Here is a 16,886-nt window from a genome sequence, read left to right as displayed (position 1 = left end):
CGGGGACAAGCGATTTTTTTAAATTCATGTCATTCTTGGCCACTATAAGCGATGGAGCAAACAATTCACTTTCCGCTTATATTGCAAGCCATAGTAAAGATTTTCTAAAAACTTCGCGCGATCACAATATCTTCTTTAAAATAAACAAGTGACTTTGCAATGATTGTTCACGTTTCGATTCTATAGTGGATTCGGGTTGACTGTGTTGAGTCACTTCTGTGTGTCTCTTTTATACCGCTCTATTTTTGGATTGTTCCCAAAGCTCTTAGAGCTTTGATTTGCGGAAGTTTCGTCATAAAAAGAATAATTCAGAAACACGATGGTTGCCAACGATGTTATTAAAATTGTTTAAAACTCTTTATTTAAAAGGCACATTGCAAATAGGATAATTGTTGTCACGTATCAATTGACCCTTTTAAACTTGTGTGCTATTGTCATAATTCGACGACAGCACACGAGTGACACGTTTACACTACTGTCATTGGCACGCGTATAGGTTTGCGTTGCGTAATTGATACGGCGCGAGTTACGCGTATGTTTACAGTCAAACAATACGAGCGCAATGTCCAACAATATTCATGATTCTATCTTTATATTTTTGTTTTTATATGAGTTTTGAACAGCTCATAAAAAAAAGATATGTTCAATAATATTCTTACAATAAGTAAGAAGACAAAAAAGTTATTATTTCTTATATAGATCAAGTAGATGAAAATATTAGGTAAATATTACTTTTGATATACGATGTTCATGATACGTTTTAAATTCTTAATGGGCTGGAGGGAACATGTATTTGAAATACTTTTACTTAAAACATAGTATTTGCAATATAAGTTAATTCTGTATTTTGTATTTCATCGAAATACATGAAAGTATTAGGTAGTTTGCAACCGCGCGAAGTTTAATCTCTAATCAATTACTTCAAAAATAAGTCACTGTAATGACATAATACAGACTAAAAGAATAAAAAAAATAAAGGTTATTTAATAAAATTTGAAAAGATTAGAATTTTATTGTAATGAAATAATAACTAGTATGTATGTATACTATGTTACTTAATTGCAACTTTTATTCAAATTTTCTCGTATCTTTTGTTAACATTATCGTATACTGTATACAAATTAATAACAGAGTAGTGATATAATTCAGATAAATTATAAATTTACCTTTCTCTAAGTTTGTTTGTTAACAGTATCAATTAATTTACAACAAATGTTACACGCACTTCACAGTGTTATGCAGACTTTACGCATACAATCTTTTGTCTATCTACAAGCCCATGAAGTACGCGATCACTAACATCGATGTACGGACTCAGGGACAGATAACCATTTAACCGTAATCTATAATTGGCTTGTTTTAAACTATGTATCTCAAAAACTGCTCAGAACGACAAATAGCACACTTTTAGAACATTTTTATTGTGATGTTTCAAAATTTGCTGTATTATTATATTTTAATTATTTCGGAGAATATACATAATAAAGTTATTTAAATAAATGTCTTATCGGTATCATCACATCACTTTGTTCTTGAACTGTAATAATTCTTATAAAGATAAAAATAAAATTTTTTAAATATAAGTATAAATCAGAAAGTGTTTTCTATCAAATAATATAGCAGTTTTTTTTTATGTATAATATTGTTTAAAATTTTGCAATAATTAGCTTTTGTAAAATAATAAAAAATAAGCATCTGAAGAAATGGGTATCAAACTAACAAAATCACATATTCCTATTCTTTTTTCTTCGCAAAAATTGTCTGTATAAAGTACATACAAGTAAATGTATATGACTTAATTTCTTAAATTCTTTTATTTTAATGCAAAGTGTTTTCGTTGATTTATGTACGCATGTATAATGTTGTTCCGCAAATTCAAATATTTTATTGGAGAATTTTTCCATAAATAATTTATTTATATATTTTAATATATGTCTCATAAAATTTCAAAAGCAAAAATAAAAAAGCAAGTTTGAATTTTATCTTAAGTCAATTTTAATAATAATAATTATCCATTTCTGACATATGTATCAATATTAGATTCATAGTATGTATTTTTTCCATGTGTTTATTGTCGATTGCAGTAAGTGAGTAATTTACATGTTTACTTTTTCAAAACTTTAATAAAGTATCATTGTTTCTTATGACTCTGTCATGTGTTCATTCAATTTAAGAATTAGTTAATAATTGTACTCCTCAAATGTAAAACTTAGAAGAGAAATTTATCTATTATCTTTGAATAATTTTTTCTGTTTTGAGCATAAATGTTTAACATTCTTTTTAATAAAAAATATTCTCTAGTAAATTTTGGCTGAAAATTAGCCGAAATGTCTGAATTTGCAACACACATATGTAATATAAATAAACCTTATACTTTTTAATCATAGCGCACTAAATACCAAGCAATTATTCACATGCCCGTACAATTTTGTTTGAATTTCATTAATTAATAACTTTTATTGTTTTAGTAATAAAACACAAAGTTTAACTTTTTGAAAAAAGATGTCTCTTTAGAAGATCTATGTTAGTATCGGCGACTTTCCTCTAATATTTGCATAAATTACATTGCGTAATTAGATACTTATTAAACCTTATCTACAATATACTCTTTATTTCCCATTTTTTGCTTCTTATTTTTTGCTCTATTTTGATCTTTACGACCGTTTTATATTTCTTAACTGTTTCTTCCAAAGTTCATTAATTTTTATCTCGGCAAAAAACAGAAAAACAGAAAACGAAATAAGATGCAAAAAGACAAAATGTAAAAAAACAGCAAAAGTGAGAAACAGAAAACAAAAAGCACATTGTAGAATAGATTTTATATACATATATAAAAGCTATTATATTATAATTTGTTTTTACAAAAATACCATCAATCTGTCTACACAATAAACATTGATAATAACAATTACAATACAATTGCGTTTTGTAACGTATAGAACATATATACTTCGTAGTCAATCGTAAGTAGGTTATATATTTACGCTCTTTTAGAAAACTGTCAGTAATATTATTAGCTTCAAATAAATCCTACGTTCCTTAAATAGTTAAATAATAAGTTGAAGCGAAATAACTATATGTCTGTTTCACTTCAACTTCAATTTGTTTCATTATGCGCAGGTTTAGAGAGTGCAGGAATAAAAAACAGAAATCTTTATCTTCAGCTTACATCATACTATGGACGGTGTTATTTACGTCATCTATATAAATAAGATTATATTAATTTTATTGAAATTTCGTTCACAAATTTTGTAGGTTGAATTAAAATTCTTCTTACAGTTGTTTTACCACAAGTATACAATTCATTATTATCGGAAAAATAAATTAGTTTACTGTTGAGGCCAATAATAATTATAGGCATTAACTATTTATTACTATAATAATGAAGGATAAATGTTTAAAATTGGTTTACGTCGCATACTCCAACATACTCCAACATGCTCCTACCATAGAGATTCGCGTTGCATGCACTAACATGCTTCTATCATAGCTCCTGCTCACTCGACGTGCTCGTTTTTTTAGCCTATTATTTTTTTTTATTAAAATCACCTATTTAGAAGAAAGAAAAGTGTTCAAAGTAAGCAAGCATGGTAGCAAAGAAAGTATGGGGACTAGGGAAAAGGATATGCAGGAATGATTTCAGGACAAGATGGATGTTATTTAAATATTTGGTAAAGTATTACAGCGTATAGGGAAATATGGGAGCAGGAAGAAAAGAGGAATTAGAAAAATATAATATTAGATTACATGTGTTGAATATTTAGATTTCTGTACTTCAAGATATATAATTAAGAAAGAGCTGGTAATGGATAAATTGATGATAGAGTGAGGAATAAGGGCTAGGAATTACGAAAATAGGATAATATAAGTTGTAAGAGAAGTTGTCAGCTTATATTGCTCACGCGACATTATATTTAGTTTTTGTTGTTAGACTTAACTTTAGATTGGTGGGAGAGATGGGAGCCAAATGAATAGTTAAGAAAGAATGTAGGAAAGAAGCTGATGTGAAAGAATCGCATATAATATGTGGGAGATTGAATAAGTTTAAGTTTAAACATTGTAAACCAAGTCCCCTTCTTGGCTGTATATACCATATATGCTGAAGAGAATAAATATATTCTATTCTATTAAGATCACCTAAACCTGAGATAATTAATTAATCCTAACTTTTTATTAAATTTTAATGTTTATTTACTTACCGGATTTTAAACCTGAGACCTGAGTATCGTGTATTTAGAAGAACCTCCGTTAATTCACTTTAAAGTATTAATGCATGCATTTCTTTTATTGTCTTCACGTAGTATACTTAACGCAATTATATTGCGTTACTTTTGTAAATTACTTTTTATGAATTAAATTCAATGACTATCTCATATCTTACTTTTAATTATTTAACAGACATTTATTAATTGTTCGTTATTATAGTAATGAATAGTGAATGTTTATAATTATTAATTGCGCTCCAATATTAAACCCAATACTAAATTAATCTTTCTGGACGCAAATCCGACATATGTGGGCTCATCAAAACGCTGTGAACACTTGATTCTGCAAGTAACAATCGCGAGCGATGCCGGCCAGAGCCTCCGCCATCGCTGTTCCGGTCTCCTGCACCATGCTTTTCAAGTAGCCAGTATCCTTTTGCAGCAGCACGTGAGGATGATCGAATTCCTACGAATGTTTATAGTTCGCATTTTATGAGATAGCTTATTATGTATAGAGAATAAATACTATTATAAATAATTAAAGAATAAAGCATTTCCATTAAACATAATCGATATTATTTAGACAAATATTTTGTGATTCTGTATCGACTAAGGGGCTTACAAACAAACAACGGTCAAAATAGTACAAAAATAATCAAAGGGTAAATTTGTAGAATTCATAAAATAAATTATATAAATTCACGTACAATTTATGTTGCTTTAAAATATTGTAAATAAATTTTATCTAGAACGAGAAGTCCAAAATATATCACAAAAATAATCAAATTCATAGTTACATTGTTTTTCTATAACCACAGAAAGAAAAAAAGATTTCGTAAACCAGCTTAAATTTATTTTTAATGACTTATTATTTTAGTTATAAAATACATGAAAAGATGATTAAAAAAATGGACTCACCACCATGTAGCCGGCGTCCATCACCAGGATGCGATCGCTGTCCATAACAGTGTTGAGTCGATGAGCAATCGTTAGCACCGTACACTTTTCGAATTTTTTCCTGATCGTTGTCTGAATCAACTCGTCCGTTCGCAGGTCCACATTCGCGGTCGCCTCGTCTAGCACGAGTATCGGATTGTTCTTCACAATAGCACGCGCTAAGCAGACCAACTGTCGCTGACCGACGCTGAGATTGGAACCGCCCTCATTGATGTGGGCCTCCAAGCCTATTTCCTTCAATTCGACCTCCTCAAGAGCTCGCCACAGAGGTTCGTCTGGATATAAATCGAACGGATCGAGGTTACGTCTCAGGCTGCCGGAGAATAGGAATGGTTCTTGCGGGATAATGCTGATCTTGCAACGGAAATCATGCTGACTCGTATCGATTTTGTCGATCTCAATCAAACCATCCACGTTAGCCAGACGGAAGACTGCCTGAATCAGAGATGACTTGCCGGCGCCGGTCCTGCCGACAATGCCGATTTTCTCCTGAGGAAAGATGACTAAATTGAGGTTTTTGAGCACTGGTGACTCCAATGGCGAGTAGCGCAGGAATACGTTCTTAAACTCGATCTTGCCTTCTTGCGGCCATTCGGGTTTGGGCTTTTTATCTGGGGCGCTCTCGAGGGGAGGCTCACTATCTACGTTGCTGGAAAAAGATTGAAATAGAAAATATATTAATGTTGTTATTTTATATTTTGACTGCTGCATATGGATTTTTGTAATCAGTCTCCTCATACTCTTTTTATTATTTTGCACTACTTTTCATAAAGTCCAAATTAGTGTATAAGGCACATCTACAAAAATGTTACGTTCTTCTAAATATTCGTAAATGCGTTTGACACATAAATAAAAGATAGATTAAAAGATATCACGCAGCATAGAATAATAATAGATATTTCAAAAATTAATTAAGTACTTGTATTCAAGGATGCGCTCCACCGAGGTCATTTGGTTCTCCAACTCTGCGCTCTGACGCATGCCCCACTGGAACATACCGGTGAGACCGATACTCTGCGTGATCGCCAGACCTACGTATCCGCCATCCATTGAACCTTGACTGTAATTGTTCAGCACAAGGAAGCTTAACGTGACCAACGTGATGTATAGCACGCAGAAAACGTCCAACCAAAAGCCGAAAGCGCGTGAGGTCGTGATAAAGATGTACCACGCGGATGAATGAATATCTTGGTAATTATCAAACTCTTTTGTGAGAATCTCTTCCGCTCCAAATGCGCGAATCGTCGATAATCCTTGAAGTGTCGCGCTCAGGTGACCAAAAACCGGCGAACGTGCTAAGAAACGTTACAAATTCCATTCAGTATACTCGAAGAATTGAAATTTATCGGCGATTACATGAGATTAATGATTTGGCTTCAATCTGCGATTAAATTTATCTTGTTCTATCAAAGACACTGTGTCTATTGACGTATATTCTATCAAAAGGTGATCCTGCAATATACTCACTGATGCCTTCAAGACGCTTGACGCTACGACTGGTGGCCAAATAGAAGATTCTCATGTAATAAAAGACAATGCCAATCAGCACCGTAGGTATCAGCAGCCACACGTTCGCGGTGGCTACCACAATGATAATACCCAGTAGTGCTATACCGATCTGAAGGCAGTCAATAAACGCAGCGGGTAGCATCTCATCAACCGCACCCATGTCTTTGGAAAACCGATTAAGTACACGTCCCGACGTATTAGTGTTGAAGAATCGCATAGTAGCACGGCTGATGCTGCGAAACATACGATCGTGCAAGCGCATTGAGGCCCGCATGCAAGTCCAAAAGAAAGTCCATGAGCGAATAAGGGTTATGCCGATTGTGAGCACAATCAACCCACTGTAGATATAGATGCACTCCATGCGAGTAAGAGGACTTTCCGGATTTTCTACAACACCGTGGTCCGTTTGATCCATCTATAGAATTACATAATTAATAATATCTACATAATCAATACGTCGAAGAATCTGTAAAAATTTTTCTACAAAAACCTCTTCTTTTATTCACGTTTTTAAAACTAAAACTTCTCTCTCTTAAAAATTTATTTTAATTTTAAGGCAAAATTCTGCTTTAACTTACGAGAATTAAATTACAAATATAAACTTTATCCATGGCAATAATAAGCTTATTCAAATTCTTTATTATAGAGTCAAAATTGACGTTGCTTAAAAATAATTTTAAGCAAAACTAGAATTGGAAGTGATGAAGTAATTAAATGATATTATATTACTGCAATATTATAATAAATGATACTTATAGTATATTATCTGCTTCACATATACACGTAAAAACATACATATTTAATTTTGAAACCCAACATAAAATATTACTGAATTATTTTTAGTTAAACTTTTCGCGTTTTTTTTTTTTTTAGAAAAACTATTACATCTCAATTTGAAAATTATATAATAGCAACTTGTATATAGTGATGCACTTACGTAATTTTCCTCTATATTAATCCATTGTGCGAGAAAGAAATCACTACCACTAGCTGCTAATTGTGCCATTATACAAAGCATAGTCACTATAAATATAATGCACCAATTGCCGCCAGCGCGAAAATAATCCGTGTATACTTTACCGGAAACATTACCTACCGTTCGCATTTCAGTAACCTGAAATTAACAATTATGGCATTAAGTGTCAATATAAAATGGTTCTAACAATAAAAAAAATGAGGCGGTCATTTTTTCGAGATTGCGTTTTTCTTAATAAAAATTGCATAAAATTAATTTTTATTATTTAATTATTATCAATTATTACAATAGGAATACTTTTTGTATTATGTGAAAATTTAGCTTATTATAGAAAAAGTAAAATATCCAAACTAACTTATGTGTGGCTGTAATTTATAACACACTCTCTTACAATTATCTTAAATCATAATGTCAATTAAATAAAATACATGTTAGTAGTAATGTCAAAATAAGTCCACATTACCTCATGAGGCTCCTGTTTCGAAGTATCATTTGTCATGACGGTACTCAGCGACGTGATGCTGGTACGAGAACTATTGCAGCTAACGGAGATCGAGGAAGGTCGAGAGGATTTTTCATCCATTTTTACTTGATTTTCCAACAACCGACCGAAATCCATACCCATAGAGCCCAGCTCGTCATAAGTGCTAATAAACAGAAAATTTCATATAAAACAAGAGAAATAACGATGTTCTAATATTAGCTTAAACTTGCAAATGTTCTAAAAATTTCTAAATATACGTATATTCTTAAAAATTCTAAAAGTTTTTTATTTTGTATGATTTAGGCATTCACACTTTGTTATAGATATTAAGATTAATATTTAGTTTTTTCTGCAAAGAAACAATAATTTTTGATGTGTTAAAAAGAACTTAAAATAAAACCATTTTATGGTATTATTATCAGATATATTAATTAAAGTCGTCAAGTAAAAGTTATTGTTTTTGTACGCATAATTATATATATAATATAGTATATTAATAAAAAATGTCTTAAGAAAGACAATTTTGTTATCTTATACGAATTACACTCTATACGTTTTTCTGGAATTCAAAGATTTAAAAATCGAATCGTAAAAGTAATAATAAGACTTTACAAAGCAATCAAATATATATCATGAATAAATGAGACAAAATATTTACAAACTGTCAAACTTGTTGCAATCGTAATCCAATAAAAAAATTGTAACGATAAGATATTAATTAAAAGGTAAAAAATGCAGTAAATTCATTCATATTATACCCTTCAGCCTGGATGACTCCATTCTTTAGGACGATAATTCTATCAACGTCACGAAGATATTGCAATTGATGAGTGACGAGAATCCGAGTCTTGCCTCGTAGATATTTGTCGATGCATTCTTCAAACATGTGTTTGCCCACATGGGCGTCCACGGCGCTCAAAGGATCATCCATAAGGTATATGTCAGTCTCAGCGTAAACTGCTCTCGCTAAATTTATTCTGTCAATTATTAGTGTCTCATCAGTATATAAAAATTAAATAACATTAATTGTATTAAAATTAAATTAAAACGTTATACCCATTTTATATAAGGGAAAGGAAGGCAAAGCGGAAGGAGAGGGCAAAGTGAACAATATTCATATACCTATTCAAATATCCGAGCGTGCCGCGGTCGAGACCTTACTATGTAAGATAGCGACTCGTACACATATTCGAGGTCCGAAAAAAAGAGCAAATTAAAATTATGTAAAAAAATGTTATAAAAGTTAAAAAGGTATCACCTAAGATTACCTAAGATTAAAGGTATCACCTAAAGATTATAGATATAAATTATTATAGAAATTTTGCATTTCTTATCTTTACTTATTATCATATATCTTTATATATTAATATACAGTACGAAAATAGTACTGAAACATACCTAGCACGCTGACCACCAGAAAGACTAATACCCCTCTCGCCCACAATTGTCTTATCACCATAAGGCAGCAGGCTAAAATCTCTCTTTAATTGACATACTTTGGTTACACGATCATACCGAATCTGATCTATCTTTCTTCCGAATAGAATATTTTGCCTAACCGAACCAGCGAAAAGCCACGGTTCTTGACTGGCATAGGCAATCCTGCCGTTAACCTGTGAAAAAAATACTTAAAAGAAATAATATATATAAAATTTAATTAATTTCTAAAAATTTTAATTAATTAAAAATATATATTTTTTTTAATAAATTGATTAAATAATTTATTTTTATGAACAAAACATTTTATTCAATATCTTTTATATGTATTAAAATTTCTTAAATATTTGACATTAACTAAAAAGAAGAATTATCAACATACTTCAATAGAACCTTCTTGCAAACGCATTTCTTTCAGGATGACGTTTAACAAACTGCTTTTGCCCGCGCCGACCTGGCCAACGACAGCGATCAGTTCACCGGGACGCACTTTCATGTTAATTTTCTTTAAGGTGTCTTCTTGTTCATAATTTACCCATTTAGCGTTTCCGTTTTCGATGGAGATGCTGTAATCGACATTGTTCGACTGGTGTATGATCGTATCATCGTTTTTATTTTGCTTGATCAAATTTTCCTTTGAATTTTTCGGATTATTCGCGTCCATTTGGTTATCCTCCTTTGCATTCTTATTAGTCTCTTTTGCATCTTCCTTATCATTTTTCTTGTATTTTTTTGCTTTAATCTCAGAAGGTATCAGTTCGTCATACATTAAGAACTTCTGCAATCGTTTTATGGACACTTTCGCTTCCGCTACCTGTGTTATCCCTGAGTTATCAAAAAGAACGGAATAGACAAATAAAAGGAAATAAAAACACATTATAGAATATTTTACTTCATAAATAAGGGTATGTGATTATTAACGGATTATATATATATTGTACCGGCGGTACAATATAATATAGTTAGCAGTACACGCATTATTAGAAATGTATAATATATATAAAAATAATAGAAAAGTGTACAAAGTATAAAACCATAGATAATAATCGAAAATAAAAAGAACATTAAAAAGTAAAAAAAAAGTAAATTTTAAAAAAGAAAAAGAAAGAAAAGAATCGAAAAAAGAAAAATAAAATAAAAGAAATTTATAAAGAAATAAAAATATAAGAAATAGAAAAATACTATGAGCGTCATCAACTTTGACAATATTATTCTTGTAATTATTGCATTACAGTAGCATAAATTATCGCATACCTTGCGGAAAAAGAACAGTCATGGTTGTGCGTAAGCTGTTGTAATAGGCGGTTATTACAAACACTTTGTCGGCCGTTACTTTGTAGCCGAACAGCACGTAAGCCAGCACCGTGATGAACAGCGACATTCTTGTAGTAAACATATTGAAAGACATGGTGACACCCCTGATATACGAAACCCATCGGATGACATTAACTTCTTTCCTGCGAACAAATTTTGTTAATTATTTTTTATTTTTCTTACCGAATTGTATTTATTTTTCCTAACTCAGAAATGTATAGCCGAATTTGTCTCGAATTAGTAATTCAACATTAAAAATAAAAAAAGCCAAATTTCAGAATTAAAAATAAAGTAACGCATTATTTTATAAAAACAGTTCAGGTTTAGCTATAAAATAGCTATAAAACATTTATTGGCAACCAATCGATATTTTGAATATTCGATAGATATATACTGATAAAGGAACCATTGGAATTATCAACAATGTAAACAGCAATGCTTACCTTCTTGCATTTTGTATGAGGGCGCTGAACGGATTCTCCCAGGTATACATTTTGATGGCTTGGATTCCGCTGATGATCTCATTTGTTAATCTCACTCTTGCGTCGGTCCTGATAGCGGTTTTTAATCTCAACTCTGACGATTTTTTGCCCAGCCATCCTGAAGAATTCCAAGAACGAGACATGAAATACAATTAGCAGTTATCGGTGATTTACCGAACAAGAAATGTTAATTAAGAAGATTCTATGATCGTCTATTTTACAAATTAAACGCAAAATTTTTTGTCGCAATTTCTATTTTTTACACAAATTTGAAAGTTTTATTCCAAAATTAAAGTATATAATTATTATTATTAATATGTGTCTGTAAATATGAGAACCTTTATTAAAAACGGAAAAAAATTTTTGAAATTAAGATCTTTATTATTTCTTAGCTTAATAATTGCGTGTAAGTCCTATTAAATCCGTAAAACACAATGATCTCATTGAAGTTTGCTCTTCATTTTAAGATCTTTTGAAATCACTTCTTGTATGTAAAACAGATTTGAGCTTTATTATTTTCTTTATATTTAACATTTACAATTTAACACTTAATACTAAAAAATCACAGTAATCTTCAATTTGATCTGTAATTAATCTTTTAATCTTTGAAAATTTCTAACAAATTTAATGCAATCTTAAATTCTTAAAAACAACATTAAAAATTGTTATTCTCTGGCGTAAGCCCCACATATAATAAATAAATAACAATAACACAATAATCTCATAAATGGGCATTAAATAAGAATTCATTGTCTCTAAAAAAATCTTATTTCTAAAAATACTTATATTTTTAAAAATAGATTAATTAATTATTTTTCTATAGCTAGGAAGCTATAGAAAACAGCTTCATATTATAATACACTACAATGAACTAATGTATACTTTCTATTCACACTTCAATAATATTTTACATTTTATTCACATCAATAATATTTTTTAATTTTTGATCAAAGTAAAAGGATGGTCTTCATCAACAACATTACTTCTAACTAAAACATTTCTAAACATTGCGGACAACACATATAAATACATATACACGTCATACCACTTTTAACTTAATCGTCTGATTACTTTTATCGTCAGAAACAATTAGAGCAGAGACTTTCCCACCTTGTAAAGGGATAAACATCAGCAGAAAAGCGACACCGATGACAGACGATACTCCAACGTCGATCACGTAGTACATTACGTACGTGATGATGATGGTCTCCAAAGGTCCAAGCCACAGAGAATGGAGAAATATGATACTGATGTCGAATCTGTTGACATCATTAGATAGCAAATTGACTGCCTGGCCGATTGTCGTCTCGCCCAACGCGGTTTTGGTCAACTTCAATGTCTTGCGGTAGATCAGTGAACAACAGGCCACGCGGACTTTCATGCCCATGTGCAACATACTTATCGTGTACGGATGGATAACGAATACGTTGAGAGCGGAACACAGAATAACACCGACGGCGTAACCATATGCGTAGGATTTGTCGACGTCCGTGGTGTTGAAGAAACGTAACATTTGACCCAACAATAACGGTTGCAGTACCCTATATCGAGAGAAAGAATTCGTCAGGTCATATGAGAGATTTCAGAAATATTATCACTTATTTAGATAACTCTATCCAGTATAATTACACTGTGTGACCGATTTCAACTTTTAAAATTTTCCAAAGAGCGCGTGGGTTTGATTGTGACAAAATGCTGTTTAATTCTTTGAAAAGCAGCTTGCTACAGAGTCAGACGAACAAGGTGAAAAATTTCATCAATAAATCATGCAGATGGAATGTCAATACAAAGGAAAATCTCTACTTTCCATGATTTCTGATTTTTGCTGGTCAATTGCTGAATAAATTTAATAGTACATAAGCTGTGGAGGATATTTGTTTATTGCGCGGCCGGGCACGAGCGCACGAGCTATAAACAAATATGCCTCCACTCGCTAGAATTTTTCATTACTAGTGCTCGTCGTAATGTGCCCTATACAGCAACGTTTTTGCGCAGAAGAGTGGGATTAGAGAAATAACTCAACGGCTTGAGGTATTGGCTATTTATCGCGTGCAAAAACGTTAAGGTATAGGGCACATTACGTGCACGCGTGATGAAAAAAATATTAACATGCGCGTATATTTGTTATCAAATCTATTTATCAAATATATTTGACCTCAAATCGCGCTACCTGTATTCTTCAAAATTCATAACTATAAATTGATTCCCCATTTTTGTACGATCTAACTTTGCCAAATCCCTTGGGGAAATGGTAGTGGGCCGTGCCCCCGACATAACCAAACCCAGGCGCCCTTTGGAAAATTTTTGTGGTCACACAGTGTTATTAATTAAATCTTGAACATTTTCAGGAGGAGGGGATCAATTAAGTTTTCGAATGTTTCTTGCTTTTATGTCTTTAATATTCAAATAATGTTAAAATGACTAGAAATTTTTCTATAGAATCTCTTTCCAATTTTCAAGTTTTTATATTCCTTGCATTAATAGTGTCTTATACAGAAGTTAACAATTTAATTCTGAGAAATTAAACCTATTACTATGAACGAAAATATAAAAACTTGAAAACTGGGAAAGAGATTCTATAGAAAAATTTCTAGGTAAAAAGAGAGAGATTTCCAACAAACTGACATTATTTGTCGTCATTTTAACATTATTTTAATATTAAAGCATACCTAAAAAGAATACATCAAAGATTGATTATACCTAAGTAAGATGTCCATAACTGCCATAAAGATCCCATACAGTAAAGTTTTGTAGCCGAAACACCTGATGAGGACTCTCATCAAGCTGGGTTCTTTGACCTTCTTCTGTAATCCGTTCTTTGCGGCCTGTTCCAGCCGATACTGGTACGCCTCGCATTCTTCTTTCCAGGCGTTTGCTATTTTAACACCAAGAATACCACTTGTATGCTCTTTAAGTGGTGTGTACAAATCAGTTACTTCAAGATCTCGGCGGTAACCTACCCAGAAAATGCGTAGAATCCAACTGCGAAGAAGAAAAGCAAAGCATGCACGTTTTACTCGTATAAACCATTTGTATTGTCCAGTTTTTAGTGAATTTCTTTCGCTGGAAGACTATAATATATTACTTATATCGCTTTACATATTATTGCGCAAAATTGATTTGCATCTTTCTTTTTAACTTCCAAATCTATAGAAATCACATGATTACGCTTAAAATGGACAAATAAAATTAAACTTAAGATAATAATCAAGGACAATTTTCTTTTGGAAAACTCGATGTTAAGATAATTTTGTAGTAATTTATTAAAAGAAATATTATAAAAGTCGTATTTTTTTTTTCTAAGTAAGTTTTTCCTTAATTCTTTTTTATATTCTCAGTTTTTTAAATTATACCGTTCTTATAACAAATGAGCGATATGCAAATATTAGCCTAACTGCACCAAGCATATCGCTAAGTGTAAAAATGAAATTAAGAAATATAGTACTTATCTGAAGAGCGATATACTCGTAAGATAATTCTGACATTATTTATAGACTCATATATTTGCGATTTCCGATAAATCGCGACATTGTCCGTTTATCAATCATCATCCAAGATCTATCTGCTATATTAATACTTTAAAACAACTAAATGTTTGCATTTATTTCTTATCTGTTTGTTTGTTATCTATTACATGTCTCTTCTGGTAAGTGTATGGTAATCAAAGCGCAAAATAACACTAATCCCTTTACACTTGAATGAAGCATTCTGTATATCCTATCAAATATTTATTATTATAAAAAAAATGTAATAGAATATTGAAGGATAAAATCAAATAGGCAAAAATGTGACTGAATAAATACTGATTAAATATTTTGGAATTTCATTTTAGAGATTTCGTCTCTTTTACGTTTCACTATCATAATTTTCGCCTCTTAAAAACTTCATTCGCGATTCTAATATTCATAAGCAGAGGATGCTTATATATTAGACTTATACTGTAACTTTTATTTTCGCCAAAGAATAAGAATAAATAAATGCATATGTTAGAAAATTTTATTATACAGAATTCACTTTGTTATGGTAGATTTAATAATTACAATAATTTTGAGCAGAGAAGAGTGAAAGACCACTTCTTTTAAAAAATAAGTTATTCCATATTAATAGTTCTATTTCACATTATCTGCTCTATTCTATACTTATATGTATATAGTATAAAGTATTTTTTTGTTTTGATATTTCACTTGAAACATCTTATTAACCCGAATCTACATATTATGGAATTATTTAGAACTTTCTAAACTCTTTGGAATAGAATCCCACTCTAGAATGAAAATTGAATCAATCTTGGAAAGGAATTACTGAATGTTTAATCTTTAAGAATTAAATTTTACTCTAAAAGTTTTTGAGAGAATGGTTTTCGGTCGGAATTATTCAATTATTCCCTGGATTTTTATTGTATTTTCTAGGAAAGATGGAATAATTCAGATCAGGATTCATTCCAAATAATTTTGTAATAGATGCCCAGATTAAATCGAATAACATATATCTAGATGTATATTATTCGCGAGTTTTGCAAATTCCGCTGACTCATTTTTTTCACGATCTGGTTTCAACCAAGTAACGAAGCAAATGCTTCTGCTTTATTTTTCTAGCAGATAAATTCGGATGTAGCGTGCAAGTATATGTGTGACTCTTCAAATTTAAAGTAAAGAAGTTCTAATTTTTAATTTCCATTATTCACCTATCCCAAGAAATATATTAAATACATTTTTTAGAAAGACAAATTATTTTTCGTATATCACTAAAAACATTTTAAGTTCTTGTTTTTTATTTAATTATTATTACCAATTTTTAACTTCTATTGATATATTTTTATTTTCAAAATTGAAGTCAAATGTTGAAAAAATCGATCGATGGAGAACTGATCTTCGTTAATATTTCTTTTTTTTCTTTAAAAATATATTTAAATAAAGACTTTTTCTAAATAGAAATATTATAGTTATTTTCTTTTATCGTTCTTTTTAAATGTTTGGACTGGAGAAAAATACTTTTAAATCTTATACTACATATATCAAGTCATTGTAATCTGGATTCTTTCGTGAGCCACATCACATCGTCTCCCTCAATTTTATCTTTTTTAACCGGATCTATCACGAATGATATTTGCGTTTGCTTGGTATATATATTAATACCTACGAAAACGTCAAGATGCTGAAAATGTTCGCCTTCGTTCTGGGATTTTTCACTTTTTCGGTATACACTTTCTCATCCATAACGGCGTTGTTTCAGAGAAGTTTTTTCTGTAAAAGTACAATGGTCCTTCACTTACACATACATCTCACACATATGTGCACACAATTACATTTAACGACGTTATTTGCGAAGAGACAAAAAGAAGCATACGACAAAGAAATTTCAATAACTATTATAATATTGTATACGAGTAGAACAATATAATTCTTGTCGTCGTTTCTCCTTCGCTTGGAGAGAAAGATTAGATATGATTTGATAAAATTTGCAATATCTTATCTATGTAATGCACGATGGTGATCTTTAATATCGCTATCAGAGTATGCGTG

At 31.0% G+C, this 16,886-nt stretch overlaps 1 protein-coding gene across 1 annotated transcript; it reads right to left on the bottom strand.

Annotated features, from left to right (window-relative positions):
• Positions 1–4,417: 4,417 nt before the first annotated feature.
• On the bottom strand, positions 4,418–16,636 carry LOC108771550 (probable multidrug resistance-associated protein lethal(2)03659). Its single transcript, XM_018536868.1, has 14 exons — positions 16,504–16,636; positions 14,065–14,346; positions 12,475–12,905; positions 11,326–11,482; positions 10,823–11,025; positions 9,951–10,393; positions 9,530–9,744; positions 8,890–9,108; positions 8,111–8,294; positions 7,609–7,785; positions 6,630–7,086; positions 6,082–6,457; positions 5,124–5,811; positions 4,418–4,671 (listed from the first exon to the last, which is right to left on the bottom strand). Exons 1-14 carry the CDS (start codon positions 16,578–16,580, stop codon positions 4,525–4,527), a joined length of 4,056 nt encoding a protein of 1,351 aa, XP_018392370.1. The 5' UTR covers positions 16,581–16,636; the 3' UTR covers positions 4,418–4,524.
• Between the last annotated feature and the right edge of the window lie 250 nt (positions 16,637–16,886).

This window comes from Cyphomyrmex costatus, unplaced genomic scaffold (genome assembly GCF_001594065.2).
Source record: "Cyphomyrmex costatus isolate MS0001 unplaced genomic scaffold, Ccosl1.0 scaffold160, whole genome shotgun sequence".
Classification (NCBI taxonomy): Eukaryota; Metazoa; Arthropoda; class Insecta; order Hymenoptera; family Formicidae; genus Cyphomyrmex; species Cyphomyrmex costatus.
This window is presented reverse-complemented; position numbering and strand designations above follow the sequence as displayed.

What these genes read in the sequence shown, in the direction of transcription:
- LOC108771550 (XM_018536868.1), bottom strand. Translation starts at nt 16,580, where the DNA reads ATGGATGAGAAAGTGTATACCGAAAAAGTGAAAAATCCCAGAACGAAG. An exon ending in GACTGTTCTTTTTCCGCAAG is followed by an intron (nt 10,394 to 10,822) that starts GTATGCGATAAT and finishes TTGATAACTCAG; the next exon opens with GGATAACACAGGTAGCGGAA. An exon ending in CGAAACAGGAGCCTCATGAG is followed by an intron (nt 7,786 to 8,110) that starts GTAATGTGGACT and finishes TGTTAATTTCAG; the next exon opens with GTTACTGAAATGCGAACGGT.